The following is a 13,985-nucleotide window of genomic DNA, read 5'->3' on the forward strand; positions in this document are numbered from 1 at the left end:
TTCGCCAAGTTAATAAAGTCTAATAAAAATCACAGACGTACACAGGAGGCAGCAGCTTCACCCACACATTTGCTACAAATCATAAGATTTATGGGGAGACTCGGGCAGATAAATAGCTGGAAGAATGATTCATCCTTATTTTATGGTGCAAGAGATAAATGGGTCCAAAACTAGCAAATGTATACAGAGTTTACTTTTACATCAGTGCGGCTTTAGTGATTACTCATCAGTGCCCAATACAAGGGAATATGACAAATGCGTGAAAATGATCATTTACTCTCCATCTGTTATAGTCACGAGAACAACCAACACTTTCAGCCCAGAGAAAACAGGCGGCGAGAAAAACAGCGTTGTGCTCATTATATACAGAGGCTTCAAGATTCACTGCAGGAAAAAAAAAATGTTAGTGCGCACAGGTTGTAATAAATGTTTGTTCCCTTATAAATTTAATGGGAAAAAAAAAGTAAATCAAAATCTGATAATCAGGAGCTAAAATTCTGAATATTGTAAGAGGGTGCTAGGCCCGTGTGCCCCACCCTGAAGACACTGATCGTCGTTACAGAATAATAATGCGGTTATGTTTTACTATGTGAATGTGGCCAGGCCATCTAGTGGCGTCTTGGTAGGTGTTCAGGTGTTGCCTAAGGACAGGGACAGTGAGGAAGCAAACACTTAGAGGGGTTGTCCACTATTTTGACATTGGTGGCCTATTCTTAAGGCTGCTTTACACACAACGATCTCTTTAGCGATGTGACACGCCCAGATCATTGTTACGATTTGCCGAGATCGCACATAGGTCATTTAGTAGCGGTCACACGTACACATCTCACAAACGACGCTACATTGTTCAGCGATATATTGCTTGACCAAGGCGGTCGTGTGGATGTTGTTCGTCGTTGGCAGGGTGCCAAACGTAGCAATATGTCTGCTGCGTTCCAAACGACAAACAATATTTTGAAACTGAACGACGTGTCAACAATCAACGATTTTCACCCTATTTGCGATCGTTCGGAGTTGCTCGTAGGTGTCACACGCAACGACGTCGCTAACGATGATGGAAGTGCGTCACGAAAACCATGACCCCGACGACATATCGTCAGATAAATCGTAGCGTGTAAAGCGGCTTTTAGGATAGGTCATCAATATCTGATCGGCAGGGGTCCAACACGCCGCACCCCCACTGATCAACTGATCTCAATCCCGCAGCAGGCGGTCGTAAACGCTCAGTTCCAGCGCTGCTTCATCTTCAGATAGTGACTGTGGCCAGGTACTGCACATCCGCCTCCCATTCTAATCAATAGGAGGATGTGCAGAGCCCAGCTGCTATCAGAAGATGGAGCAGCGCTGGAACTAAGCATTTCCAGCCATCTGCTGCCGCTGCTAGGACCAAAAACAGTTGATCGGTGGGAGTATGGCATGTTGGACCCCGGCCAATCAGCCATTGATGACCTATCCTAAGGATAGGCCATCAATATCAAAGTAGTGGACAACCCCTTTCAAGTGCTATGGGAAGCCCACAGTGGCAGGAGCCAGTTGCAGGGTACCGCCGGGCCCGATCCAAGATTTAGTTAGGTTAGTGAAGTGAAAAGTACAAGTGAAGAAGTAGTGCAAGCTACAGGCATGCAAGCCAGCTAGATATCTGAGGCCAAGGAGAGTGGGTGACTGTGGCCAATGCACGTGGGAAGGACTCCATCGTAAGACTGGACAATGGATCATCCCTATTTTGCCGTAGTGAGTACCAGGTCTGAATCAGAGTTCCCTGATAGTGACTGACTCCAGTGGTACCAGTCCTAGAGCGGAGGTCTGGCATACACGTGGGTGAACAGGTCGACACAGAAACCCCAGTAAACTAACTGTGTCCAACAGTGGTCGAAACCATTAATAGTATTGGATCCCTGCGGGTGGGATGCGACTATGGCCGTGTGGGACTCTGTGGTGTTATTAATTGGAGCTGTGGAGTCATACAGTGAGAAGGAGGACTTTTATACAAGAGCAGGAGTACCAGGAACTATGGAGCAGTCTTCAGTAAAAGTGAGCCTTGAAGTCGAATGTACTGTACAAAAAATGTTCAAGTGTTGTGCCTACAGTAATGATGTGACTGAAATACTGTGCGTAATCATGAGTAAAAGCCTGTTAACAAAGAAACAAGAATCTGTGTGTGTAAATCCTCGATGGGAAAATCTTGGTCTGCACAAGGGCCTAAGTACAGGTATGGCTTGCACAGACAAAGTCCACACACCCCACCAGGAACACCACCAATAACCCCTTCCCTCTTGCTCTCTGGAGCGGGCCAAAGAGAGAGGACTGCTGAGCCGAAGCACTACAATGACGACGACAATGGCGCGCCCATGCCCTCCGCTAACCCTATATAGCATTACCAGCAAAATCATTTTACAATCTGATCAGGAACAGGCATAGAGAGAAGAGGCCCCGGTGCAATGTCCACCCCTTGATTGGACCCTTATCTGGTAAAGAAAAAAGCCATCTTTCTACAAAAAAATCTTATCAGAAGACCCAAAATGAATGACTATGGAACCAGGCGGACTGAGCTCTTGTGATGTGTAAGGGCCATACAAGCATCCAAAACATCTGTGGATTATCGGCCAGTGTAAATGGGGCCTTGTCTTTCGACTTTACTGAGGAACACAAAGTGATCTATTCTGCTTTGCCTTTATTTGATGTTATGCCCAGTTTGGGAATCTCATTAGTCTTCTGAAGATGAATTCCCCCTGAAGGGCTCCAAAAAAACAACATGGTCTGTTTGGTCTCTTTATGCAACAAAACATCTCCTGATAAATATAAATCACATATGACACTTTATTAAAAGGCTGTGATCAGCAGTGATACTTTTACGCCTACACGACTACCGTGGCTCTCTGTAATAAATACCCAGCTGCACAAATTCGCTTACGCTGCCAAGCGCCTTCACACCTACTGGAGAACATGTTCCCTGCAGAAGACATACAAGTAAAAGAAACTCACCAAAGTTTTCTCCTCCCCATATGTCCATCTGAGTATCGTACTTTCCTAACTGGTTGAACCATGACTTGTCAATCACAAATATACCTCCAGCAATTACAGGAGTCCTGAAAAATAAAAAGGCAAAAAATACAAGATAACTGTAATTGGCAAGGATCACTAGATACTTTCTACACTCGGGCCAGGATCCTGTTTCGGTCAGAAAATCCACTGCGTTTCAAAGTTCAAGTAAAATGTAAGCGACATCATGAAAACCTACACCGTCAGTTCAAAGAAGACGTAGATCCAAAGAAAAATCAGCACCATAGGTATAATGATCACAAAGATCGCAACCGCCCGACGGCCCAGCGCCTGTTTCAGCTGGATGTGCATAGGAGGGTGCGCATCCAGCTGAAATACATTGCAGCTCAGAGACCGGTCTGGTCCCTGCACTGCAATGTGCCGGCCGTCGACTAAGGCTTTGAATATTCACTGCTCCCTATGCCCATAATCCAGGGCATTGGGAACAGAGAATATGCCGGCACTCGGCAGCTGACTGTGCTGTAAGTGGGTGCGCCGTGAATGACAGTGACGTTGCGGCATGCCAATATCGGTGTAGGACACCAGGGGATTTGGGAGACGGTGAGTATAATCATTTATTTTGTTTACTGTGTGCGGCGCCCAGGGGTATAATATGTACCAGGATGCAGCCAGGAAAGGGACATAAAACTGGCTGGGACCATGTATACAAGGATGGGACCATTATGGGGACATATAAGGATGATGCCATTATGGGGACATATATACAAGGAAGGAGCCATTATTGGGACATATATACCAATATGAGGCCATTATGGGGACATATATGCCAAGATGGGGCCATTATGGGGACATATCTACCAGGATTGGGCCATATCTACCAGGATGGGGCTATTATGGGGACATATATACCAGGATGGGGCTATTATGGGGACATCTATACCAGGATGGGGATATTATGGGGACATCTATACCAGGATGGGGCCGGATGTGGACATACACCAGGATGGGCCATGATGAGGACATATATACCATGATATAGCCATGATGGTGTCATGCAGCAGGATGTGGTCATGATAGGGAAACATATACCATGATGAGGCTATATATATGTGTATATATATTATATATATATATATATATATATATAAAAAAAGGATGGGCTATGATGGGGACATATGTACCAGGATGGGGCCATGGTGGGGACATAAATACCAGCATGGGGCAATATATTCCAGGATACAGCCATGATGTGGTCATACACCAGGGTGGGTCATACACCAGTAAAGCATAGGAGTCCTAACACATTTAAAGGAGAATATTATTGTGCAGAAGAGAAGCAAGGCTCACCGTATTGAAGATGTTGGATCTGTGCGCGACATCTTTTGTTCTATAGGAATCTGTTCCCACTTGAAATGTAGACTCCAGTCAAAACCTAATAAATCAGGATAAACCGCAAAACCATGAGCTGTGTGCATTGTTTGTTGTCTTATGTTGCATATCAGTGTGCAAAATTAGTGATTAGGACCAGAACAAAAAAAATATAAAGAAACTTATGCTCATACTGCAAAGCACAGACAGTATCTCAGAAATAAATACAAGCCAGTGTCTTCTTATTGTAAGATAATGAGCAACATCATACATTAGACGTTTTAGCTGATGTAGACCTTTGGTTTATACAGTGCCTACAAGTAGTATTCAACCCCCTGCAGATTTAGCAGGTTTGATAAGATGCAAATAAGTTAGAGCCTGCAAACTTCAAACAAGAGCAGGATTTATTAACAGATGCATAAATCTTACAAACCAACAAGTTATGTTGCTCAGTTAAATTTTAATACATTTTCAACATAAAAGTGTGGGTCAATTATTATTCAACCCCTAGGTTTAATATTTTGTGGAATAACCCTTGTTTGCAATTACAGCTAATAATCGTCTTTTATAAGACCTGATCAGGCCGGCACAGGTCTCTGGAGTAATCTTGGCCCACTCCTCCATGCAGATCTTCTCCAAGTTATCTAGGTTCTTTGGGTGTCTCATGTGGACTTTAATCTTGAGCTCCTTCCACAAGTTTTCAATTGGGTTAAGGTCAGGAGACTAACTAGGCCACTGCAACACCTTGATTTTTTCCCTCTTGAACCAGGCCTTGGTTTTCTTGGCTGTGTGCTTTGGGTCGTTGTCTTGTTGGAAGATGAAATGATGACCCATCTTAAGATCCTTGATGGAGGAGCAGAGGTTCTTGGCCAAAATCTCCAGGTAGGCCGTGCTATCCATCTTCCCATGGATGCGGACCAGATGGCCAGGCCCCTTGGCTGAGAAACAGCCCCACAGCATGATGCTGCCATCACCATGCTTGACTGTAGGGATGGTATTCTTGGGGTCGTATGCAGTGCCATCCAGTCTCTAAACGTCACGTGTGTGGTTGGCACCAAAGATCTCAATCTTGGTCTCATCAGACCAGAGAACCTTGAACCAGTCTGTCTCAGAGTCCTCCAAGTGATCATTAGCAAACTGTAGACGAGCCTTGACATGACGCTTTGAAAGTAAAGGTACCTTACGGGCTCGTCTGGAACGGAGACCATTGCGGTGGAGTACGTTACTTATGGTATTGACTGAAACCAATGTCCCCACTGCCATGAGATCTTCCCGGAGCTCCTTCCTTGTTGTCCTTGGGTTAGCCTTGACTCTTCGGACAAGCCTGGCCTCGGCACGGGTGGAAACTTTCAAAGGCTGTCCAGGCCGTGGAAGGCTAACAGTAGTTCCATAAGCCTTCCACTTCCGGATGATGCTCCCAACAGTGGAGACAGGTAGGCCCAACTCCATGGAAAGGGTTTTGTACCCCTTGCCAGCCTTGTGACTCTCCACGATCTTGTCTCTGATGGCCTTGGAATGCTCCTTTCTCTTTCCCATGTTGACCAAGTATGAGTGCTGTTCACAAGTTTGGGGAGGGTCTAAATTAGTCATAAAAGGCTGGAAAAAGAGATAATTAATCCAAACATGTGAAGCTCATTGTTCTTTGTGCCTGAAATACTTCTTAATACTTTAGGGGAACCAAACAGAATTCTTGTGGTTTGAGGGGTTGAATAATAAATGACCCTCTGAATAAACTTTTAACAATTTAAAAAAAAAATTAAAAAGAAATAACATTCTTTTTTGCTGCAATGCATTTCACACTTCCAGGCTGATCTACAGTCCAAATGTCACAATGCCAAGTTAATTCCGAATGTGTAAACCTGCTAAATCTGCAGGGGGTTGAATACTACTTGTAGGCACTGTACATAGGTCCCTAGAAAACCAGCATAATCAAAAAGAGTGCCTTTTAGCCAAAAATTTGGCCAGGTTGCATCATTTAAAATTGTCATGTAGGAAAGCAAAGTCAATGGGTACACTGACAAGCAAAAGGGTAACAATGTTTTGAACGTTTGACTTCCAGACTCCATATCTCACCATCCACTACAGCTTTGAGCATGAGACTATCTTCATTTTATAGACAATCATCTTGGCTATCTCATACATAAATTTGGCTTGCCACTAATTACCGCTATCATCTTCCACAGCATTTTACAGACATGATCATCACTGTCCCCATTGGGGTGTGGGAGGAAATCAAAGAACCTGGAGGAAACCCACACAATCATGGGAAGAAAAGTTGCATCCATTGTCCTCCTGAAGGCCCCGTTACACGCAATGACATCGCTAACGAGATGTCGTTGGGGGTCACGGAATTTGTGACGCACATCCGGCCTAGTTAGTGACGTCGTTGTGTGTGACACGTACGAGCGACCGCTAACAATGCAAAATACTTACCAAATTGTTGATTGTTGATTGTTGACACAACAAATAGCACTTGCCCAAGATTTCACCAAACTTTCTAAATCTGACCATATGAAATGAATATGACGATATTTTTGAGGCCCAAGTTTTTTTTAGGTAGCTGTTTTTATTCATAGACACTAATCTGAACACTGTCAGCTGCACCTCCTCTAAAGGCCCATTTACACACTACGATATCGCTAGCAAGCGTACCCGCCTCCGTCGTTTGTGCGCCACGGGCAAATCGCTGCCCGTGGCGCACAATATCGCTATCACCCGTCACACATACTTACATTCCCTAGCAATGTTGTTGTGGGTGGCAAACAGCCTCTTTGTTAAGGGGGAGGTTCGTGCGCCGTCACAGTGATGTCACACAGCGGCAGCCCAATAGTAGCGGAGGGGCGGAGACCAGCCGTATTATAGACACTCCCACCTCGTTGCCGGAGGATGCAGGTAAGCTGTTGTTCGTTGTTCCCGGGGTGTCACACGTAGCGATGTGTGCTGCCTCAGGAACGACGAACAACCTACGTCCACAACGACCAACGAGATTTTGAAAATGAACGACGTGTCAACAATCAACGATTAGGTGAGTATTTTTGATCATTAACACTCGCTCAGAGCTGTTACACGCAACAACGTCGCTAACAAGGCCGGATGTGCGTCAAGAATTCCGTGACCCCGATGACATATCGTTAGCGATATCGTTGTGTGTAAATGGGCCTTAAGGCTAGGTTCACATTTCCGTTGTTTTGCATCAGTCACATGAGTTGCTTGACGCTTTTGACTGATGCGTTGTACAACGGATGACAAGAATTGGAATTCATTGTCATGAGAAAGCGGATTCCATTGTAAAACGTGAGAGAGAGAACGATCAGCTGATCGTTCACAATAGCCGGCAGCCGGCTTTTGAAAGCGATCAGCTGATCTCCCGGCCGCCGGCTTTTGAGAGCGATCAGCTGTTCTCCCGGCCGCCGGCTTTTGAGAGCGATCAGCTGATCTCCTGGCCACCGGCTTTTGAGAGTGATCAGATGATCTCCCAGCGGCCGGCTATTGTGAACGATCAGCTGATCGCTATCATTAGCTGGCGGTGGGGAGATCAGCTGATCGCTCTCATTAGCCGGCGTCCGGGAGATCAGCTGATCGCTCACAGAAGCCGGTGGCCGGGAGATCAGCTGATCGCTCACAGCAGCCGGCCGCCGGGAGATCAGCTGATCGCTCTCAAAAGCCGGCGGTCGGGAAATCAGCTGATCGCTCTCAAAATCCGTCAGCCAGGAGATCAGCTGATCACTCTCAGAAGCCGGCTGCCGGGTGATCAGTTGATCGCTCACAGAAGCCAGCGGCCGGGAGATCAGCTGATCGCTCTCAAAAGCCGGCGGCCGGGAGAACAGCTGATCGCTCTCAAAATCCGTCAGCCGGGTGATCAGCTGATCACTCTCAGAAGCCGGCTGCCGGGTGATCAGATAATCACTCACAGAAGGCGGCTGCCGGGCGATTAGCTGATCGTTCGGCCGCCAAGAGAGAGCATGTGCAGCGAAATCAAAATGATTCAGCTGTTCAAAAAACGTTACACTCTGCATTCCTGCCACCCGACGGTCAGTCGTTCCACGATTGATCAGTCGGGCAGCGGATGCAACGCAGTATCATCAGTCACAATCCGCAGCTCATACAAGTCTATGGGAAACAACGGAATCCGCCAAACGGATTGCGTTGTTTATCAGAGCGGCGGATTATGACTGATCATAAACAATGGAAATGTGAACCGTCCTAGCCTAGTGTTAGTGTTGCAGAGATCAGACACAAATTTGATAAACCCACTCCTCACATGTGAGTTCAACATGAGGTCAAAAAGTTTCTCCCAGAGTCAGCATGTTTTGTGATTTGGTGAGAGGCAGTAGGTGCAGACCTTGTAGGATTACAGGCAATAATATTACTACAACCTCTGCAGTATCAGTAACAGCAAAGAAATAACCAAATTCAGCAAGTTATAGCAAAAGTAAAAGGTTAGAGGCAAAACTAAAAATCACAAAGTAATTAAAATTCAGACATCATGGCATAAAGTATTACAGAAATGGAAATCTTACTCACCGCCCCTGAGATCTGCGGACGCTGCCAGATAAGCGAAGTTGTCCAGACTGATGACATCAATAATTGGACTAACAACACGGGTGTGATCCTATGTAAAACATGAAATAGAAAAACAAATACAGTTTAGTCTACGAAACGTCTGCTAGTAAAACACATTAAGTAGTGGAAAACCCCTTGAAATTCCTAAAGGAAATCTGTCAGGAGGTTTTTGCTACCTCATCTGAGAGCAGCATGATGTAGGCAAAGAGATGCTGAATCCAACAATGTATCACTTCCTGGGGGGGCCCCAATATCCATGGGTACTCCCCAGCCTGAGAATACTATCCCCCAGCTGTCGGGCTTTATCGTGGCTGGGTATCAAAATTGAGGGAGACCACACACTGTTTTTTAAAATTATGTAATTTATTTATTTATTTTTAAAAACCCACATGCGGTTTTTCTTATGTTGATACACAGCCAAGGTAAGCGCAGGACTAGGGGCTGCAGCCTGTATCCGTAGGCTTTATCTGTGCTGGGTATGATAATATGGGGTACCGTATGCCAAATATTTCATTTATTTTTTTACCACGATAGACACAGTCAGATTGGAAGAAGTCAAACACACTGTCACTCAGGGTGGGGTCGCATCTGACTGCAACCAATCACAGATACTGGTGGATGGGGAATGCAGTGCATATGCGATAGTGGTAATGAGCGGCCCCAGAAGTGGATGTGTGCCGCCCCCGTGCCAGCAGCCGCCGCTGCTTGCATCCGGACCCACTGTGTGTGTACGTGGCTCAAGGGAATCTTCCGGACCCAGGGGTCACGCGGACACGCCGAATAAAAGGGAGGACGTAGATGTACGGGCTTGGCCGTATTAAGTTCGTGACGCCACCCACGGTGTGTGGTGAAGTGGGACACCACCGCTGCTGTTGTGGGACACCCGGCGGAGATGTAGTGGCAGCTGGATGTTAACCCCTCCGTGGGCAGGGATGGTTGCCCCGGGGCCCAGTGTCTCTGTGCAAGGTATGGCGTTGGCAGAGGCAGGTGCGCCCGGACGTGCGGGGAAATGTTCTGTTACTCACAGTCAATGAATCACATGAGTCTTTTGGTAAACCAAGTTGCTGGTGGCCGGCCGCCGCGGCCGGCCGGTTGCATGCAGGTCCCCCACCCGGGCTGGTGGTCGCTGTCCTTTTTCCTCTGCACTGACTTTGTAGATTGTGGACTGCCTGGTCTGGAACTCAGGTGTCCGCTCCCGGCTGGATGTGGGCCTAAGGAGCCATGCCCGTCTGACGCTGACCTGTTGGATCTATGGGCCCTGGCGGTGGCCTTATCCCTCTCTGTGGGTGGTTGTCTACTTTTCGGGACTTAGGTTGGGACAGCACCTGTAATCCTGCCCTCAATCGGTTAATTAGCTAGGCCGTTGATTCCGGTCCTGGCTTCAGGGTCCGAGTACCCCCTCTGTGCTACGGTTTCCGGGTCAGTTCTCCGTGTCGGTACCAGCGGGCTACAACCCTGTCCTGGTCCACCTCGGATCTGCCGAGCCATCGTCCCGTCTCTTGCTGACGGAGACCACCGTCTGCCACCTAGCCAAAGGCACCAGGGCTCCAACCCTGGCACCGTTCAATTTGAGCTTCTCCTGCTGGGACTACACCTAGCGCCAGCTCACTCCTCTCAACTTGAACTCAGAACTTTAACTAACTGTTTTCCCGCCCCGGGCTGTCTAGACCCCTAGGTGGGCGTTTCCTACCACCTGGTCCCGCCCACTGGTGTGCCTATCTTTCCCTAAGGTGGGGTAACTAGGGTTTCAGGTCGGCTGTATGTTACCTAGGCGAGGGATGGTGTTATGCGGGGGCCTATGTGTGACTACCTGGTTTTGCCAGGGTGTCACAGATGAGCATCCTGAAAGCAGTGTACAGCTGCGCTAGAGCCTTGCTGATCACAGCACGCCTGCTCCTATCATCCTATCTCTTCTACCATCATTTTCACTTGCCGGATTCTGGCCCCCATAGACTTATATGGGCACCAATGTCCGACCAGATATCTGGAATCAATGCCAGGCTGGAACAGTTGATTTTTTTTTTAACCCGGTTAGGCCCGCCGGTCCCGGTTATCTGAGAGTCCACCCATCGCTATTCAAGAACAATCTCTTACACAGCTTTCAGTGCATCTGCGTGCGGTCAACCAGGGTAAACAGGCTACTTATCAGCTAACATGATTGCAGATCAGCAATCGTTTATCACTCCACATTTTTTGTGGATATTTTTAGAGTGATGACTTATACTAAGGTCACCAACATCAGACAGGTGGTGTTGTAGCGCCCCTGAAGCCATCAGGGAGCTACAAAGTTCTGCATCCCCACCAGGATGCATGGCCTACCCCCTAGGGCCCCGGAAGACTAGTGGCGGTAACACACAAACACTCCAGGTAATCCCAGTTTTCCCCAACAATCCCCCATACAATGGTGCAAAGCTAGGGTCGGACCAATGGATGGCTGCCTAGAGGTGGAGCCAGTCCAGTCCACTAGGTGACTAGGTGGGAGGAGTAAGCTGTGGACAGTAGTCAGACAGAGTAAGAGGAGAGTGAAGGTGGACGTGAGGAGACGCACTAACAAGGAGTGGACAGTAACCTGGTGCCCAGGAGGGTAGTTGCCGGTGGAGTACGGTGGACTACTCCCGGAACAACACACCAACGGGGTACAGGACCCTAGGTCAGGCATAAAGCTCCAGGCAGGCCTGATAACACCTGCACAGCGAGGGGACCATCAAGGACCTCACTGACCCTAAAAGTCCGAGACTCAGTAGCAAAGAGAGAGCCGGGGACAGGACCAGAGACTCCAACCCCATAGGGTTCACGCTACCGTCATACGGACAGTAGTGGAAAATCCACTGGACCGGGACCCCAAGTTGCTCTACGCCATGGGGACCCACTATCCACTATCCAGAGACAGGTTCAGGGGAAGAAGGTACCAGATTACTACACTGGCACTGGAACAAAGGGGACCTGGAGGTGAAACCAGACGGCTTCGGGTGACCAGTTATCACCAGAAAGTGAGTAAAGAACCAGTTGCACTGAACCCCTTGTGTGGACTACCTTCTTCCGACACCCGTCATTACACCTACCATTTGGGGCCCGGCCCTACTTGCGGAGGGTCTAACATCCAAGCTGCCATTAACACCAGCCTCAGTAGTGGACATTGTGCAGCGGCGGCTCCATCTACATAGCCGCAACACCGCAAGTGGCGTCACGTGTGAACACTAACCTAATCCCCTGTAAATATATCCCCTTTACAAAAAGGGCCCAGGGCACGGAACCGGGCAACGGCCACCAAAGTGACATTCCCCAGTTATACACCGCCCGGGAACGAGTACCCCATAACCCAGTGTCCAGCTCACAGCTTCCCCACAATCAGCTGGCATCAACCCTGCTACTGCATGGATGGTACAGAGCTCCAGCTACTAAAACAACAAAAAAGTAGTGCCAGCTGACATTTCACGATACATATGTACAGAAGTGGTGTTGGCCAGCGCTCCTTTTTTGTCTCTTCTGTAGCTTGGATGCTGATCACGGCGTCCGTCTGCAGGGTGTCTGGTCTGGAACTGCAGGCCGACCCAACGCACTAGAAGCTCCATTATGTGAGTAGTTTTGTGCCACTCTCAGAATGTAAACTCTCCTGCTTCTTTTTTTGGTTGTTTTATGCCACTCACAGAATGTAAGCTCTCCTGCTTCTTTTTTTGGTTGTTTTATGCCACTCTCAGAATGTAAACTCTCCTGCTTCTTTTTTTGGTTGTTTTATGCCACTCTCAGAATGTAAACTCTCCTGCTTCTTTTTTTGGTTGTTTTATGCCACTCTCAGAACGTAAACTCTCCTGCTTTTTTTTTTTTGGTTGCGTTTTTTTTTCTCATATAACTGTTTTTTTCATGTCTGATTGATAACACTGGGATACAGCCCTTGTTTTTCTGTTGTTTCTTTTTCTGCATGGCCCATACTAGAACACCACATCTCCGTCATGCTGTCAGTGGCATCGTGGGGACACTGTAAAATAGCTCAAATTCTCATTAATCGAATTTGAGCTGTAGCACCCCCCAGAGCCCACAAAACATTGTACAGAGATGTGGTGTTCTGCTCTATGCAAAGTTTACACCCGGCCAACAAAAAATACCAAATGTGGGTGACGGAAAAACAAAAAGGCAAAAAAGTGAAGGTAGCAACATTTTTAACAAATGAAAAGTTTTTGTTTTTTTTTTAGAAGATCCGTCTTTTTTAATAGGACTTTTGAGGACAAACCCTTGATAATTTAGCAGCGAGAGATAACACCCAAGTGGAAACTAACCTCCTTGACTCTCTGAAGCAGAGGCTGAAGCCACTCATTGTTGACCTCACAATGACTGTCCAAAAAAGTCAGAATTCCAGCGACTGCCGCCTCAGCTCCTCGAACACGAGAACGGATAAGACCTAAAAACAAATAAAAACAAAAAAATAAATAAATTAAGATTTTAACCATTTTTACCGTGACCTTGTCCTAATAAAGGTAGTATGCAAGTTGGAACTTTAGTTCTGGCAAATTATTAGCGAAAGGTCAAACCTTTGGCGTAGAGCCCACCATAAACATGTCAACATGGCCTCATGTTTACATGCTCCATCAGATGCTGTATTTATGGAGGAAAGGTCCCTGAGAAGCCATACTTCTATGTGAGAAGTGCGGTTTCATGCAGTTTCTGCGCTATACACCAGCAGTTTTGAACGCATAATTAGCCAATAAGGGAAGAAGTGGTCATTTACCGTTTCTCCATCCACTATTTTAGAAGAGTCCATATTTTTTGTTGCGTATAATATATATACTATTCCTTCATTCTAATCACATGGGTACTATCTCTTCACTGTGTCCATGCACTGAGCGGCAGGACCACTGCATATATAGACACCTGGGTATCTACCGCAAGTGCCGGGACTGGAAATTACTCCAATTCGAGCATTTTAAGTCTTTCAGTGATTAAGTAAATCACAGCCATGGTATCTGAGGTGTTCCAACAGAGAGGATATACTGCTCTAATCAATATATTTTTCAGTCACAGTTGTATTGCATAGCTGACACCATACAGCATCAGCCCCG

General features: G+C 47.0%; 1 protein-coding gene across 1 annotated transcript in view; it reads right to left on the reverse strand.

Annotated features, from left to right (window-relative positions):
• Positions 1–13,985, reverse strand: part of GALNT16 (polypeptide N-acetylgalactosaminyltransferase 16) — a 200,322-nt gene that overhangs the window by 45,643 nt on the left and 140,694 nt on the right. The window contains exons 6-9 of the mRNA XM_075330467.1: positions 13,206–13,327; positions 8,893–8,980; positions 4,348–4,432; positions 2,983–3,086 (exon numbers count right to left, since the gene is read on the reverse strand). Coding sequence (XP_075186582.1) covers positions 2,983–3,086; positions 4,348–4,432; positions 8,893–8,980; positions 13,206–13,327 — 399 coding nt within the window. The remainder of the gene's footprint in view (positions 1–2,982; positions 3,087–4,347; positions 4,433–8,892; positions 8,981–13,205; positions 13,328–13,985) is intronic.

The sequence above is a fragment of the Anomaloglossus baeobatrachus genome, chromosome 12 (assembly GCF_048569485.1).
Source record: "Anomaloglossus baeobatrachus isolate aAnoBae1 chromosome 12, aAnoBae1.hap1, whole genome shotgun sequence".
Classification (NCBI taxonomy): Eukaryota; Metazoa; Chordata; class Amphibia; order Anura; family Aromobatidae; genus Anomaloglossus; species Anomaloglossus baeobatrachus.